The sequence below is a fragment of the Ochotona princeps genome, chromosome 6, assembly GCF_030435755.1.
Source record: "Ochotona princeps isolate mOchPri1 chromosome 6, mOchPri1.hap1, whole genome shotgun sequence".
Classification (NCBI taxonomy): Eukaryota; Metazoa; Chordata; class Mammalia; order Lagomorpha; family Ochotonidae; genus Ochotona; species Ochotona princeps.
In genome coordinates, this window is record NC_080837.1 from 47,988,760 (window position 1) to 48,005,693 (window position 16,934).

At 57.2% G+C, this 16,934-nt stretch overlaps 1 protein-coding gene and 1 non-coding gene across 2 annotated transcripts; both read right to left on the reverse strand.

Moving 5' to 3' along the window:
• Window positions 1–253: 253 nt before the first annotated feature.
• ADCY4 (adenylate cyclase 4) lies at window positions 254–14,165 on the reverse strand. The gene is made up of 25 exons (XM_058666269.1): window positions 13,964–14,165; window positions 12,590–12,787; window positions 12,313–12,474; window positions 11,685–11,834; window positions 11,036–11,184; window positions 10,845–10,956; window positions 10,092–10,219; window positions 9,760–9,918; window positions 9,415–9,547; window positions 9,035–9,211; window positions 7,349–7,392; window positions 7,132–7,218; window positions 6,924–6,993; window positions 6,561–6,658; window positions 6,158–6,242; window positions 5,913–6,050; window positions 5,334–5,444; window positions 4,951–5,135; window positions 4,691–4,775; window positions 4,114–4,272; window positions 2,194–2,340; window positions 1,866–1,985; window positions 1,640–1,766; window positions 1,213–1,337; window positions 254–1,127 (listed from the first exon to the last, which is right to left on the reverse strand). The coding sequence occupies exons 1-25, from the start codon at window positions 14,120–14,122 to the stop codon at window positions 975–977; spliced, it is 3,261 nt and encodes a 1,086-aa protein (XP_058522252.1). The 5' UTR covers window positions 14,123–14,165; the 3' UTR covers window positions 254–974.
• Window positions 257–366, reverse strand: LOC118759292 (U6 spliceosomal RNA). Its single transcript, XR_004996096.2, has one exon. It is a non-coding gene; the product is annotated as a U6 spliceosomal RNA (small nuclear RNA).
• Window positions 14,166–16,934: the final 2,769 nt, after the last annotated feature.

Here is a 16,934-nt window from a genome sequence, read left to right on the forward strand (position 1 = left end):
CACAGGTGGGGCTGGGGACCTTGCTGTGGACACCGTCATCGCCAGGAGATGAAGATTTTGAAGAATGAGAGGGATGATTCACAGCTTCTTGTTCCTTGGAGAACTCTGGCCCATCCCTGTGCTGACCTTTTAGGAAGAGGTGGCAACAGTGACAACAATGTATTATAGGGAGCTTTCTTGTTTAAAAAAAAAAAAAAAAAAAAGGAGTGGGGAGATGAGGGAATAAAAAAAAGGCAATCAGAAGACCAAAACTGAAGTCCATGTGCAGCGACTGAAGCAAACTTTGCATGTCATCCTTGCGCAGGGGCCATGCTAATCTTCTCTGTATCGTTACAATTTTAGTATATGTGCTGCCGAAGCGAGCACAGCAACAAACTTTGGTATGAAGTTACCTCCCATGGACCTCTAAAATGGGAGCAGGTGAAAAAGAAACATCTGTGCTTCAAGACTTCTGTCCCATGTCAGGATCTGTACACAAAGGCACAAAGTAAAGGACACCCACACCAGCTACAGGTCCTTACTGGAAAGCATGCTTGGCCAATGTGAAAGCAGCAGGTGTACTCTGTGGGAGCAGGCACCTAGCTTGTCCCCACGCCTCTGGTCTCTTTGCATAGCAAGCCTATGCTAGGTGCTTCTGCAGTGTTTGCCCAATGAATAAAAGTAATTCCCTTGGAGCTTCCTTCCGGGCTGTGTGGGCAGGGAGCAGGAGCAGATGGACTCTTGAGTTTGTGGCCAATTCCTTTATTCTTCCAGAGTGCACAAGACAGGAAGCAGCCTGGCAGGAAGGCTGAGGCCCTCTCTGGAGCCTGTGAAAAGACTCGCTCTCTTCCAACACACTCGTTGGGCCTGGGGGGATAAAGCCGCCCTGCTGACTGGCTCAGGGAAAGTGCTTTCCAGCCGGATCAGCAACTTCTGACACCAACCGGCTTCACACCTCTCAGTGTCCTTTTATTGAGGATCTAGGAGGCGGTGCCTCAGCCTAGGGTGGCTGAGGGAGGTCCAGTTCGTGCCAAGTCTGTGTTCAGGAAGTAGGTGCATAGCTGCCCTTTGCCTTTGACCTTGATGATGCCCCGAATGTAGCAGGTGTAACCCAGTGACTGCAGGGCCTGGGCTGTCTCCTCAGTCACCTGTGATTGGAAACGATAAGTGAGCCACGGGAGGATCCCTGCCCTTATCCCCACTCCAGCTAGATCTCCAACAGGGGCCCCTCACTTGGATCTTGCCCAGGATGCCTGTGCTCTCCATGCGACTGGCCACATTCACCGTGTTGCCCCAGATGTCGTACTGTGGCTTCTGGGCCCCGATCACTCCAGCCACTACTGGTCCATGGTTCAGCCCTGACAAAGGATGTAGTGAACAAGGAGGCCTTGGTGGGGGCAGCTCCGAGGAGGGCAGGAAGAGGAGAGGAAGCTCAAGGAATTGGGAGGAAAGAGAGGGCCTCTGAGTGCTCTGGGGCTGGATTGGGATGTGGCTTTGGGAAAGCATGTGGGAGCTGTGAGGCTCCCAGCCCATCAGCTGCCTGCCCATCTGCAGGGGAGTGTCCAGGAAGGGCTTGGGAGCAGCCCGCAGAGGATTTGGAGTGGGTAGAGCCTGGGGAAGGGAGGAGGCAGTAGACTGCCCAGCAGGGGAGGACCCTTACCCACACGCAGGCGGAAGTTGTTGAACGAGTGCTTGTTGATGACATCCAGCTTAGACCCCAGGGCCACTGCAAATTCCACCATGGTGCCCAGGTGGCTGCAGCTGCGCTCAGCTTCCTGGCAATGGGCCTGCCCATAGGAAGGAAGGACACTGGTGAGGGTGCCACCGTGGAATCGCTGGTGAGAGCCCTGAAGTGGTAGGGTCGGTGAGTATGGGGATATGCATACCAGCTGCTGTCCCTGTGGTGCATCCTGCCCAGAGGTGGCATTCAAGCCTGTGGCCGCCATGTAGGTACTGCCAATGGTTTTGATCTTCTCCACCCCACTGAACTTGGGCTTGGAGAGCAGCTGTGCAGGAAAGAGGCTGAACCTTCAGTCTCTTTATCTCCCCGTCCCCTCCCAGCAACATGTAACCTGGGAGCTAAAGGATCAGGCTTCGGGCTTAGGAAAGGTTGCAGGAAGGAAAAAGTTGGTGATAGGCACAGCTGGGGGCATCAGAGGAGAAGGGAGGACTGGCCAGGACAGCCAGGTCCCTGGACTCCAGGACATCGGTCACCTCATCAAAATCTGCAATGATCTCGTTGAGAAGCCGCAGGCACTCGAGCCCCTCATGGTTGATATTGGATTCTGAGTAGAACTCCTTGAAGTCTGGGATGGAGGCGAACAGGACACACACACACTCGTAGGACTGGTGGTAGAGGTCCTGGGGGTGGGCAGCAGGGGGCTGGAGTGAGGGCTGCATGCTGCATCTCCCCCTTCCCAATCTCCACACTCCCAGTGCCCTGCTGAGGAATGACTGGAATCTGAGACAGGAGGAGGGCTGGGATACCCCAGAGCCATGGCTCAGTGGTCAAACATTGGGTCTCATAGTGATTCTTGGAGGTCTGAGGCTAGGACTACCTCACAGACACAGAAAAGGAGTCACACTACAACTGGGATTGTGTTGATAGGAGTTGCTTCTTATATCCTTTCTAATTGTGAGGGATGTTAAGTCAGCTTACACAGTTCAATCAAGCAGAGGAAAATAAGGGTAGGGTGATAAAGATGGAATGAGACATGAAATGAGTTTACAATATGCATGCCCACGAAGTCTCTTGAGCTTTAGTTCTTGGATCTCAGCTTTTTTAAAAAAAAATTATTTATTTGAAAAGAAGAATTGCAGAGAGGGAGAGAGCTCATTCCACTCCCTTAAGGTCATAACAACTGGAGCTGAGCCAGTTCAAAACCAGGAGCATCATCGAAGTCTCCCATGTGGGTGCAGGGGCCCAAGAACTTGGGCCAGTTTCCATTGTTTTCCCAGGCGCATTAGCAGGGAGCTGGATTGGAAGTGGAGCAGCCAGGATTTGAACTAATGCCCATAAGGGATGCTGGTGCCACAGGCAGCAGCTTTACTAGCTTTGCCACAGTGCCAGCCGCAAGCTCTTAGATTTCCAGCAGTCCATCAATGTGGAGAGGAAAAGGATGGCAACATCAAGAGTCCCTGGGTCTGTAAGAGAAGAACCTGGGAGAATGGATCTACAGGTCTTGAGCACAGGAGGCAGGCAGTGTGGTAGCAAGACTGTGACCAGCTGTTTCTCTTGTAGTATCCCTCAGGATAGGACATTTCCATAATAATCAACACCAGGTGTGAGTGGTGCAAATGAGATAGCCAAACACACAAGTTACTTTGAGCAAGACGTTCAGGGTCTAGAGCAGTATCAGTGAAAAGCTCTGTGATGAGGGAGATGCTTCATAAATGTGCAGCTGATATGGTGGCCACCAGCCATATGTGACTGCTGAGCACCTGAAATGTGTGGCTAGTGCCACTGAAGGACTGGATTTTTTTTTTATTGCAAGTAGCTCAAGTAGCCACCTGCCTAGTAGCTGCCATCTTGAATAGGACAAGTCTAGAGGGACAGATGACCTCCCATCTACAGGTGACTAGGCATCTGAAAGGTACAAAGTGGCTGACAGCTGGAAAAAATCATTCTGGGGGCAGCGATGTGGCGCAACAGATTAAGCCTTTGCTGACAAAGCCAGCATACCATGTGGGTGCCAGTTTGAGTCCTGGCTGCTCCACTTCCAGTCCAGCTCCCTGCTTATGGCCTGGGAAAGAAGATGCTTATGTGCTTGGGCCCACAAAACCACATGGGAGACCCAAAAGAAGCTCCTAGCTTTGGCGGGGCTTAGCCCAGCCCTGGCTAGTTGGGTATTGCTAATTTCTCTCTGCCTTTCAGATAGCTAAATTGAAAAAGGGAAAGACACACCTTCCAAGAGTGACCTTGAAACACAGCAACCCTGTGCCCACCTAAGACAGAACCTGGGGTCTTGGGAAAACGGAGTACCCAACAAGGGCAGAGGCTGAGGCAGCCTCCTGTGTCCCATGGTGGGCTGGGGCGGGGGAAAGGTCCAGAGAGTTTGAGCAAAGGGTCTCAGCTTTGATCTGCACTGGATCCCAGGGCATCTAGGGCCCTGGGCGCCTAGAGTCTGCATTCACCTCATTGCGCCGTTTCTGGCCGATGAACTCAGGGGCCACATGTGCCGGGAGCACATTCTCCAAGAGCAGCCGGGTCAGGTTCTCCATCATCTCTGTCTCTTCCCGCTCTTGTCTCAACTTCTTTTTCCACAAGAAGTCCAGGCGGCAGTAGTACTCATTCTATAGAATGTCATGACAGGTGTGTGTGTGTACATGGGGGTGGGGTGTGCATCTCCCCCTCTCCCAGCCCTTGCCCCTTCCAATTTAGAGAAAAGATGGGAGGGGCAATAGTCCTTGGTGAGAGACCACTCCCGAAGCCAGGTCCAGATTAGAGTCTGCAGACCTTGAAGTCTGGGCAGACTTTCCCAGATGGGGATGGGATGGCTAGAGAGAGGGCAGGGGAGAATTCTTTGGGGAGTGAAGGACCAAGAATGGAGCAGGCATGTCCTGTCCTGGAGACAAGAGTGGCTGGTTCTGTCCTGGAGATATGAGTGGCTGAGTCCCAAATGCAGGGACCCTAGTCCCAAATGCAGAGACTCCAACTCCTTGTGCCTAAGGAAGGCTTGCCAGGATGTAGCCGCTGAGCTGGGCGACTCACCTGCCGGGCCAGGACAAGGATGGTGAAGAAGAAGATGAAGAAGGAGATGGCTCCCATCAGCTTGGGCTCCTTCAGCACTCCCGGCCTATGGAGGCAGGGAACAGGGTTGTCCCTTGCTCTGCCCCTTTCTGCTGTCCCCTCTCGTCCCTAGCACGAAGCTTCCCTCCACTTTTGTCCTGTAGGTGATTCGGGTCAAAGAGCTCTGCCACGTGCCCTCTCACTCACCCATTTCTGAGGGCCTGTGCTGCATCCACGCCTACCTGGGCCCCAAGGATCCCACGTAGAGGTGAGCAGTAAGACAGTCGGATAGCCAGGCGTGGGAGTGCAGGAAGACGGAGCAGGAGGCCACTAGCCATAGCACGAGGAGCAGCAGCTTCAGCTCGAAGCTCATGTGCAGAAAGAGGGAGCAGGCCAGGAAGCCCAGTACGCAGCAGTGCATGGAGTACTAGGGTGCCAGGCAAGGTGGTCAGGCATCCACCTGCCACCTCCCCCTCAGGCAGTGGTCAGGCACCCCCAAGGGCTCTCTGCCTGCTTCTCTCAGGGCCTGCCTTGGGCGATAGGCAGTCTTCCTCTCTCACACAGATGCACGTGGAAGGTAAGGGAGTGTGGGGAAAGAGTTTCAGGCCTGTGCAGGAACACCTACCGGGACACTGACAAGAGGTAGGGCACCGGGGCAGTCCCAGGAGAGATTGAAAGTCATGGAGGATGCATTGGGAGCCCAGGCAAGGTGATCCATTGACACTGGTAAGAAGAACTGTAGAGGATAAAAGGAGATGTGGGCTGGCTTTTGGCCGGGCCAGGGGCAAGTTTAGGCCAGTCTTCTTCATCCAATCCAGGGTGGACTGTGCCAGCTCGGATGGGCAAGGAAGCCTCAGTCTTGCCAGGGTCCCTTAGCTTTCTGTTCTGTAACTTGGCTGGGCAATGAGTGCCAGGAGCCTTCCAGGGATAGAACTAGGGGAATGGTCCTAAGTTTAGAAAAGAATCAGCCAAGCAAACCAAATTAAAAATGCCTGCCAAAAAAAAAAAAAAAAAAAAAAAAAGAAGCCTGCATGGAAAGCAATGGAAAAGATGTCCACCATTAGAATGGTAGACACTGGATGACATTTTCTTGGATTGGGTACATGTCTAGCCTCTCCTGGCCTTAGTCCAGCTGCTCTCCTGATCCAAGGTAACCCCTGTTAGTCCCTGGCAGGTCCCACGTGGCCCTCCCCTGAATCCTCACCAGGCTAGTAATGGCCATGATGAAGACAAGGAGGATAGTAGCAGTGCCCAGGGCCACTCGAAGCCCAGGGCGTGTTGCTACCAGGCCGGACAGTGCAGGCATCCAGTGCAACATCTTGGGACCCTTCAGGACACACTTCTGCAGAAGGAACATAAAGGTCATAGCCCTGTGTCTGAGGTGAGGGGCCCTATTTGGGCCACAGCTCCAGATCCAGCCCACCACTCCCATCCCCTATCCCACCTCACCGTCAGGTGCTCTGAGAAGCAGATGAAGAGGAGGAGGAAGAAGAGTAGAAAGGTGATGCTGTAGGTGATGGCCAGAGCTGGAGGCCTAGAAGGAGACAAGAGGGAGGCCTTGGGGTACCCTATGTGTTGGTGGGTGCTGTGGCATCTGGTTGGGAGATGGCATGGGAAGAGAGTGGCCCTAGGACCCATACTGACAAAATATACAAAGTCCTGGTAACTTGGAAATGCTGGAGGGTCTAGAACAGTGATGGGGACGAGCAGAAGCCCGTCAAGAAGGGACTCTCCTTGAGGATGACTTAAGTTACAGCAGTGGCTCTCTGAGTCCTAGGACCACCACTGCTCATCCACCTGGATGGGTTCTGAACAAGTCCTTACCCCTCCCTACACCTGCAAATGACCTCACCTGTCTGTCACGAGCATCTGGATGATGAAGTTGGAGAGGAAAACCAGGAAGGTGCAGGCTGTGTAGTATTTGAAGGCAGGGAGTGCTGAGAGTCGGTACTGGAAGGGAGGGGGTTAGGGGCATCAAGCCTTCAACGACAATCAGAGGGGTTCCCACTCCCTCCAACACCAGGTCAGATTCTCCAAGGAGCTGCCCTCCCATAACCTGAGAACCTAGACTACAGGGTGACTTTCCATTCAGAGAAGGAGAGGCATAACCCCACAAACCCAAGGGAGCAAGGTCTGGTGAACAGGGACTCAAGGGCCATCCTGTGCCCAGGGCCAAGCTGGGGAATCCTCTGCTGCTCCCCCAATGATAGCCCACCTCCTTCTCCATATCTTTTTCCCGGAAGTACAGCGTCAGGGCATTGAAGTCCTTTGACTGCCTCCACTGTCTGGTGGGTGATCAGACAGACGGCACCCAAGAGGAAGAGGGCAGGGCAGAGGAAGAGGAGGGGGGTCAGTGCGGCAGCCCCTCGCATCCCTCCTGCAAGGCACCCCCCAGCCCTCCCAGCTCTCTTTGTTTTCCGTACTTCTGAGAGTTGAGCTGTTCAATGACCTGAAAGAACTTGGCATCCCCAGTGTCCAGTTCTTCATCTAGTCCCCGTGGGGTACGGCTCCTGCACAGTGACAGCCAAGCCTGTCAACATGGAAACCCTCAGAAGCATCTGGCCAAGTAGCAGAAGGCTCGGGGAGGGTGGAGGGGGTCACCCAGGCAGCCCCACCATCAAGGATACCCCAGCCTCCTACCGGTCCAGACTCCACTGGGGGCTGAAGGAAGCCAAGGCCTTCTCCTGTTGGGAAAGCACATTGTGGTAAGGGGGAGCTGGTGTGCACTGCCCCTGCTGTGAGATGGATCATGAACCACACTTCAGGCCTTACACATGCCCTTAACCATGGGCATCTGACCTGGCTGTCTCCCTTGCTTCTGGTGTCTTCTCTCTCCTACCAATGAAGACTGCCCACAGTCTTCATTGACTGGTCTATACCATTTACTTTTTCAGTTTCCATCACTTCACTGGAGTGAACCACTCATTTTCCCATAGGGCACATAGGGCATCATCCCAGATCTCTCTGGGTCATGTGAAGGAAGTGGGGTCCCAGGGTCACATCACCCACAAACCTAAGATCTGGAGTGTGTGAAAGGGAGAAGGAGAAGGAATTCTGGGAGGGAAGGGCTTGTCCAAGTAGCCTGTCTGTGCAGCTATGCCTGGATCTAACATCTTCCAAACCATCTGACTGCCCCCGCCCCATGCCTGTAAGGTATATGGAGGCAAGGAAAACACCTCATTCCTTTCTATGCTCTTAAAAACTAGCCTAGTGCCTCCCTGGAGTGGGTGCTCACGAGACATGAAAAGGGTGAGTGGATGATCCCTGATATGGCCACCAACACTGCTCCCCAGAAGGCCCAGCTGTTGAGCAGAGGGAGGTGATTCTCGGGAGCTTGAACCCTCCAGGGGCTGAGATGTGACATGTGTGTTGGCCACACTCTATCCCAGGAGACACCCTTGAAGCCAGGCTTTCTCCCTTCATCCCAGTGTGCCCCAGCCACATGGCAGTGGAGGGAGGTCTGGCATGGGCTGTGGCAGGAGGAATGGCACTTCGGGTCACAACACAGTCCTTTGAATCATGGTGGACTCCACACATGACTCACGCCACCCTGGAGGCCCCCTCCTGCCACAGTCTTCTGGGCCTTGGGTTCTTCCTTTCTGTCCCACCTACCAGCCTAACCTTGCTGATTCTCCCCGACTCCTTGTTGAGGCTTAGAATTAAAGACCTCATTGCTCCAACACTACCAAAGCCCCTCTAGTTGCCCCTCCATGCCCCAGCATCCGCTAATCTTTGGTCTTACTGCCTGCTGGGTGTAAGAGGAAGAGGATGGGACATGGAGAAATCAATCAGCTGTGCCCAGTAGACAAGATTCTGCGGTGATCTGTAGGAAAGTGTCTAGGAGTGCTGGCTGGAGACTGGGTAAGACTGGGGAGAGCAGGCCAAGTGGACTGGGTCTGATCCTGCAACCTGTGTTTGGGGACAGGACCCCAGTCCCTGTATGAAGTGAGGAGGGATCTGGCAGGAGCCAGCTGGCAGGGTAGATTCTGTCTAGGGGCCCTAAGGAAGAGAGAATGCTGTTGCCAGCGCTGAGTGCAATACAGCATGAGTGCAACAGACCTCAGTTAGAGACCTGACTGGGGCCTGCAGCTCTGCTAGTCTGGTGGGGGATGGAGGTGTCTGTGCAGACGGAGCTGGGGATGGTTATCTTTGTTCTCTCTCCAGGGAAGGGCTGGAGTCATGCTTGGGGTAGCTGGACAGTTCATGATTTTGAGGTGTTAAAAAGGAAGCCAGTGCCTCCAGGGTGGTGGAGACTGGGAGCCTGGGGAGTGGGGCCTGAGGGCCACGCAGGAAGTTTCCCTGCACTCACGGTGGAGGAGCACCTACTGGGAGCAGCGTGGAGGTGGACACGGGGCTGTCCACGTGGCTCAGGTGGGCAAAAGGCTTGGCTGCGCCCCACGACTCCAGGTAGCGGGTCATCAGCAGCGACGGGCGCATCTCATGGCCCTCCAGAGAGGACAGGAGCCCCCCCGCGGTGCCTTGCTCATCCTCCTCCTCCTCAGCCTGCAGCACAAGGAGGGGGCAGTGGAGTCACAGATGTCTAGGCGGAGGCTCATCTCCTCCCGCTTGCTCCCCGCCCCCAGCGCCCCCTGGTGCCCGAGACCCCTTCTCTGGCAGAAGAGATCAGGCGTGTTGTCTGTGGGCTGGTTGGCACGGGCCAGCCTGGTGTGTGTGTCAGGGTGGAGCGGGTCCAGGCTGGGCTTTACCCGGGGATCGATGACCAGGTAGGTAGGCTCCCCTAGTTCTCGAAGGTATGGGTCCCGGTGTTCCGTGGCTGCATCCTCTACTGCGTAAGCCCCCGCCAGCAGGGCCAGGGTGGCCCGCGTGATGTGTACCCGTCTGGAAGGAGGGGGCGGTGCAAGTTAGCGTGATGGACCTCCCAACCTTTCATTTGTGCGGCGGCAGGCACGTAAAGAAACATTCCCCCTCCCCACCCCATGCCTTCAGAATCTTCCTGGGGCTGTACTCTGCTAAGGAGCTACGTAAAGGGCAACAACAGGCAGGAGACCTGGGTGGCTTCCTGGGGCAACTGCTGGGGCCCCAGGCCTTACCCTGGCACGCCGCCTGCCTCCATGTGATTGGCCAGCGTGACGTCATGGGACCAGACGTCGTACTGCCACTTCTGCAGCCCAATGACTCCGCAGAGCACGCTGCCCGAGTGCACGCCCACACGCATGTTGATGTCTACCCCAGTGGCTGCCCGCAGCTTCCTGAGCAGAGTGGTAGTGGGGGGTAGGGGAGAGGGGAAACCACATGAGTGGTGGTCTCCAGTCCCACCCTCCTAGGCCACACCCCTTCCTCGCCACCCTCTTCTTCCACCACCTTTCCTGCCCCTCCCACCTCCATCTTGCTATACTCCTCCTCTCTCTGCATGGCAGCTGACCTGATGGCCCGGCACATGTCCAGCCCCATGCGCACGCAGTTGATAGCGTGGTCTGGCAGCGAGAGGGGCAGCCCAGAGACACAGTAGTAACAGTCGCCTAGGATCTTGATCCGCATGCATTCGTGCTCCTGGGAGTAGGTGTGTGTACCCATGTGTAGGAATTTGAAACTGGTTAAAGGCCAGAAGGTGGGGAAGTGGGGAGGGATGTGTGGAAGGCTTTTCTAGTTTGGGCATGTCTAGGATTTCCTTTAACTTGACAAGGGGCTGACTGAGTCTTCCATAGAGATGTCATTCTCAGGAGATACTTCTGTGACTGCCCGGTTTGGGCATGTATGTGTATGTGTGTGTTGGGGGGGTAAGGGGTACCTAGATTTGGGGAAGTGGAAGTGGCCCGAGATTGAAACGGTTTGGGGGGAGACGACAAAAATAGCTTGCCCAGAGGCAGCCCTGGGCTATGGCAGGTGGCTGGGCTAGGGCTGCCGAGGGCAGCTAAAAATCTCTGATTTAGTTGCAGAGTCCAGAGACACCCAGGGTTGGGACAGCTGCAGAGATGTTGCAAGGTCCCTCCAGGCAGGAGGCTAGGATGAGTAGCAGGTAAACCCGTGTTTGGGAGGGTTTCCTACGTCTGCTGCAGTACCCAGCTTGGAAGAGGCTCTTTCAAGGTGGGGGTTTCACTGGGAAGGAGCTCTCTAGGCTAGGGTATTTGAGGGGCAGTGGGTTGGCATTTGGCAGGGGGGCGGGGGAAGGCCTGACCTTGGCTATCTGGTCGAACTTGCCAAAGAGCTCGTTGAGCATCAGCACCAGCTCCTTGGGGGAACACTCACTGGCCAGCCTGGTGAAGCCCACGATGTCGGCATAGAGCACGCTGCAAGCACAGGACATGCCAAGTGAGCGGGGACCAGCTCTCTCCACCACCCGGCCCCTCCAGCAGCCCTGCCTCCTACCTGACTCCCTGGTGCCTCTTGACATAGAGGCTGTGGAAGTTGTTGGTGCTCTCTGGCCGTGACCCCTGGCCGGCCTGTAGCCGAGCCATGATCTCAGCCTTCATCTCGCGGGCCAGGTATGCAGGAAGGATGGATAACAACAAGTGCTCCTGGAGAAGGTAACTTTAAGAAGCCAGGAACCCCAGTCCCCGCAAACCACTTATTGCTCTCTGAAGGCACTTTTCCAGGGTCTGCTCCAAGCCCGGCCCACGCGCGGAGGAGTGTCACCCGGGCAGAGCTCTCTGCTGCTGGCCTCCCACCCCTTCCCGCAACCCGTTCCGCCTCCCGCCCCGCATCCTGCCTGTCACCTCCCGCCTCGCCTCCCGGATACAGCCCCGCCTTCCGCCCCGCCTCTGGGATACAGCTCCGCCTCCGGCCACGACCCCAGCTCGTGTCCCGCCTCCAGCCCCGCCTCCCAGCTCCTGCCCCGCCTCCCGGATACAGCCCCGCCTCCGGCCACGACCCCAGCTCGTGTCCCGCCTCCAGCCCCGCCTCCCGGCTCCCGCCCCGCATCCTGCCTGGCGCCTCCCGCCCCGCCTCCCGGATAAAGCCCCGCCTCCCAGCTGCGGCCCCGCCTCCCGGCTCCAGCCCTGCCTCCCGCCCCGCTGACCTGGTGCTTCTTCTCCGTGTCCAGCCGCCTGCGCGACTGCAGGGAGCTGAGCGCCTCGCGGAAGGTGGCGCGCAGCGCGCGCTCCATCAGCGCCTTGTGGTACGCTCCCACCGCGTTCCCGCACAAGAACAGCACCGCGTTGGCTGCCAGCTGCGGGTGAGCGCCAAGCTCAGCGCAGCGCGCGGGACTGGGTGGGGATGGGGCTGCAGTCGGGGAGGATGCAGCCCGCCCGGGAGGGTCCTAAGAATTGTGGGACGAGGAGTGCCCGTCTTCCACGTTCTTGGCCGCTGTGCCAACGTGGCCTCTTAGCCCTCCCTCTCACCAGCCTCCTTCCCGACCCGCTCCCGTCGCACAGAACCACCCAAGTTCCGATTTTACCCGTGGAGGTTCCATCATCCAGTCACCCACATATCGACACCCCATCCCCATCCTGGCCAGCCACGGCTTCCATTCCCTAGGGGCCCAGAACCTGCTTCTGAGCTCCCCAGCCGTCTTGGGAACCAGCGGGGCTATCTAGGTTGGTGTCCTGCGCCCGGTTTCCCCTGCATGGCCCTACTAGCGCAGAGGGACTGCGCTGAGGTGGGGCGCAGGGTGAGGAGGAGCCCAGGCCTTGGGGATGCGAGCTCACCTGCGGCAGGAGCGCGGGCCGTGAGTCGGGCTGCGGCCCAAGGTACAGCCCCAGCACCAGCAGGTGCGAGAGGGAAGAGGCCAGGCCGGCCGCGATGGCGTCCCGCATGCCCAAGGGCAGCATGGTGTACGCCGTGAAGATGACGAAGAGGAAAAAGGACACCTGGGAAGGGACAGAAGCAGAAGGCTGAAGGCCGGGGCGGGCGTCGCGCCGCTCCAGGGCTGGCTGGGGGGCGGCGGCCGTGCCCTCCCACCCCCTGCCCGGTGCCCCCTCTCACCTGGTCCCAGGCGCTCACCACACCTCCTGTGAACAGGAAGCCGTGGCCCAGCGCTAGCAGCGCGGCCCACACGAGACCGGACAGGGCCCACGTCCAGCGCTGCAGTCGCTGCTCGCGGGAAGCCAGGCCCAGCAACAGCGCGAAGCCGCCCAGCGCGCACAGCACGGTGGTTAGGAAGCTCGGCTCTGAGACCAGCGCCTGCGGGCAGGTGGTGCGTGAGGCATTATGGGGCCAGGAGCTCCCGCAACTGGGAGAAGGCACGAAGTGCCTGGGAGGAAAGCAGATAGCCCCTCCAGGCCGATTGTGAAAAGTCCCAAGTCCAGCTATGTTTTCCATTCCCCAGAGGTCAACACCTTGCTGGTCGGCAGGCTCCTGTGGTTCAGCCTGTATCTGATTTGTGTTCCCAACCTTGGAAGTCTATCTGGAAGAATAGGTGCGGATCCCATATCAATTATTTGTGACTCCATGACTTTTCTGGGCCCTTTTCTGTCACATGGGAACCACAGTACCAATGTGGGGCCCCCGGGCAAGAGGATGGACCTCAGCTCACAGGAATCCGCTTAGGAACAGAGGCCTGGCACCTGCAGGGCCGTTCTTGGGGGCAGGTCCCCAGCTTCGGGGACCGCCAATGTCGCGCTCGCGCAGCAGGGGGCGCCCGGCACCCGCCGCGTCCCGGGCCGCGCGGGCGACTCCCCACCTGCTCTCGGTGCTGCCTTAGGACTCCCACTGCCGTCCCCGCCCTTCGTTCCTACCCTCTTCCTGGACTTTGGGGTGAATCAACAAGTACTGGCCGCGCCCAGTGATATATTCCTCCCCACCCTGTCTTCAAGGGAGGGAAGAAAAAATATTTCCAGAAATGAAATCTACGAGCTCCAGCCTTCCCAAATGTATACTGCAGAGGGACTGTAGGGGAGTGGGATAAGGGTGTCTTGGGGGTACTTCGGGTACAATTGCCCCACATCCCCTACTAGGGAGAGAAAGCCAGGAAATGAATTCCCCCGGGGCCTGAGTAGAATTTCCCCTCTGGAAAGCTGGAAAATCCGGTGTTGGATTTAATTCTAGAGCCAGTGGACCACAGCAGCTCACAGGATCTGTAAGACCCTCGGAGAGAAAAGAGGGCACAGGAGCATCCACGGGACCCTCGCCAGACGGGCTGAAGATGCGGAGAACCCAGCCGGAGCTGCCAGTGGCGCCCCAAGGGTCACTCCGCGCTTGGCGGCGAGGCTCCCGGTGCCCAGCAAAGAGAAACACACACGATCAAGAAGACTGCTCCGAACCCTCACCACACACCCCTCCCAGCTCCCCAACCCCATGCCTGGAAGGGACCTTCCCAGCTTTTTTCCCTGCACTGCAGTGGTCGCATGCCCAGCTCACCCTGCCACTGGCCCAGGCAACAGCGAGCAGCGCTCCGAGCGCGCACAGCACGATCAGCAGCAGCAGGAGCAATAGCGGGTACTGTTGGCTCAGGCTATAGTAGGTCTCATAGAAGAGGTCTTCGCTGGGGGGTGGGCGGGGGCTGAAGAGGCGCGCCATGATCGCCGCGGCCTGGGGAGGGCCCCGCCAACCCTGTGAGAGAGGCCCTAGGGCGCACAGCCCTCACCTGCTCCCAGCCACTTCATCCCGCGTGCCCCGCCATCGTAGCGCTTTTCCCAGCCGGCTCCCGGCTGGTGGTGAGGGGTCCCCCCCTCAACGCGCCCAGCTTAGTTCCCCCCCAACCCTCCCCATCATCAGGGGGCCGAGACTGGGCTGATTGGCGCCCAGCAGCCCCGCTTCCTCTTGCTCCCGAACTCACTGCCACGACGCCGCAGGAGCCTGGTGGGCGAGGCCCGGCTAGGAAGCTGGGGTGGTCTGCTTTCGCTAGCCCGCACTAGTGGCTCCAGTGCTCTGGGCGACAGACGCTTCCCTCCCGGCGCCACGGCCCCCTCCCACTTCCCCCAGCAGACGGCCCGGCCCCTTCCCGTGCCGGGTCTGACTCCCTGGGCCTCCTCCCTCACTTCGGATGGGCTCCCTTAAGGCCATCCCCTCGGCCCCTCGGCCCCTCTTGGGAAGGGGAATGTAGGCCGTGGGAGCAGCACGAGGGGGCTGGAGTGGGCAGAACGGGGAGTCCTTCGTGGGGCCGAGCCTTGTACCTGCGGAGGCTGAACAAGGACCGGAGCGAAGCTAGGTGAGAATCCGGAGGAGAGAGCGTGGGTGCTGATGCCGGAGTGGCACAGGGATTTAGATTGGATAAGGGACGCCATTTCCCTAGCCGCTGGCATATGGAGTCCGTTTTGGGGACGTGTGTGTGCGTGTGTTTGGCTTTGAGGACTTGTCACTTTCCACTCTCGGACACAAGTGGAGAATCAGACGGCCTTGTGTGAGAGCTGGTGGAGGAGGGAGGTGAAAGCATGGGGGGCATGGATTCCCACGCAGCCCCGCTCACCCACACCTGGCTGTGGCCCAGTCTCCAAGGCCTAGGAGAAGTGTGGGGAGGGCGCTGCAGGGCCACAGCCTCTGTCGGAAGAGCTAGGGCTGCAGGCGGGGCTCCAGGGGAAGCACTCCACCCTGAGATTAGAGCACCCTGGGAGCCAGGCATCTGGGATTCCTTCCTGCCACAGCTGGGCCCTGACCCCGGTGCCACCACTGACCTTGCCCGGTCTCACACTTCCTGCCTCCACCCCATGGTGCTTCCTTCTCCCAGGGCTGCCAGCCCTGAGGGCCCTCAGGCCTTCCCTGCTCCATCCCTCTGGCTGACACCAAACTTGCATTTAGGCCTAAAATCCCATCACCATTTTGTGCGTCCTTGCTCTCTCCCTCGCTCTTAGGTGTAGATTAGAGTCAGTTTAGAGAAAGCTGGCCCCAGGCTCTCTCTAGTCTTCTTCTTCTTTTCTTTTAATAAAGATTTATTGATTTGAGAGTGCAGCGCGATCGTGTAATGGCTAAAGCCCTCACCTTGAATCAGTGGGATCCCATATGGGCGCTGGTTCTAATCCCAGTGGCCCGGCTTCCCATCCAGCTCCCTGCTTGCGGCCTGGGAAAGCAGTTGAGGATGGCCCAAATCTTTGGGACCCTGCACCCGTGTGGGAGACCTGGAAGAGGCTCCTGGCTCCTGGCTTCGGTTGGCTCAGTTCCAGTCATTGCAGCTGCTTAGGGAGTGACTCATGAGATCTTCCTCTCTGTCTCTTCTCTGTATATCTGCGTTTCCAATAAAAATACATAAATCTTTTTTAAAAATAAATAAATCTTAACAGAAAAAAGATTTATTGATTTGAAAGGTGGAGTTCAAGAGATCGTTCATCTGTTGGTTGACTCCTGAAATGGCTAGAACAGTCAGGTCTGGGTCAGGTGGAAGTCAGTAGCCTGGAGAGGCAGATGCCCAAGCACTCATACCATCCTCCATCCTCCGCTGCTTTCCTGGCACGGTGGCAGCCTGGGAAGTGGAGCAGCCAGGACTCGAACTGGTGCTTTGGTGACTTAACCTGTTGCACTACAACATTCACTCCAGCCTTCAGCTTCTTGCTTTCTTTTGATCTAGTTGTGGGGATGCTGCCAGCCCCTACCCATGTGGGTGGGTGTGGAGCCCTGTTTGAGCAAGGGAGTTGTCTGTTGTATAGTCAGTGTGTTTTTGTCTCCAATCTGCACTGCGGAACAGTTGTCTAAGATAATACATGGCGCCCCTGTGAGGAGAATAGTGGGGGGAGGTTGAGCAATCAGGAAGAGGCAGGCAGCAGGAACCATAGGGCAGGCTAACAGTGGCCCCTTGTGTTCACCTGGGAGAAGTGCAAGTATGGGGTCTCAGCCTGGCAGTGGTTCTGTCAAGGGCAATGCCTGCCCCGTCCCTCCCCCTCCAGAGTTAGTTTTGCAGAAGCTCAAAAGAAGCAGCAACTGGCACTTATTTTGTTCTTTTGTTGGGACCACTCTAGAGACCATGGAACTTAGGGAGACACAGATGGAGTGCTGGGGGAGGGATGTCAGGCGACCAGGTATAAATTCAGGCATTGAAGGGTGACTTCAGCAGGATCCTCTCCCAGAGGGGGTCAGCTTCTTATTTGCTTTAGATTATCCCGAACACTTCCTCCCATTTCCCTTCTGAGGCATCCTGGATCTACACATACTGAACCTGAAGAAGCTGCTGGAAGAATTGAGCAGCCAAAAGGATGGGGTGAGGTGTGGGTACCTGCTCTTGGATGTGCCCTTGGGTTCCTGGAGAACATGTGGTGTCTCTCGGTCTCCTGCAAACAACATAGGCCTCCTGTCATGAAATCTGGCTCCCCAGATGCTCACCTGCTTAGTTCCAAGTTTACCCTAAGGAAGAGGGTAGAATGCGCAGGTGTCCCAGGGTCTTGCGGCGCTGCCGGGATCTCAC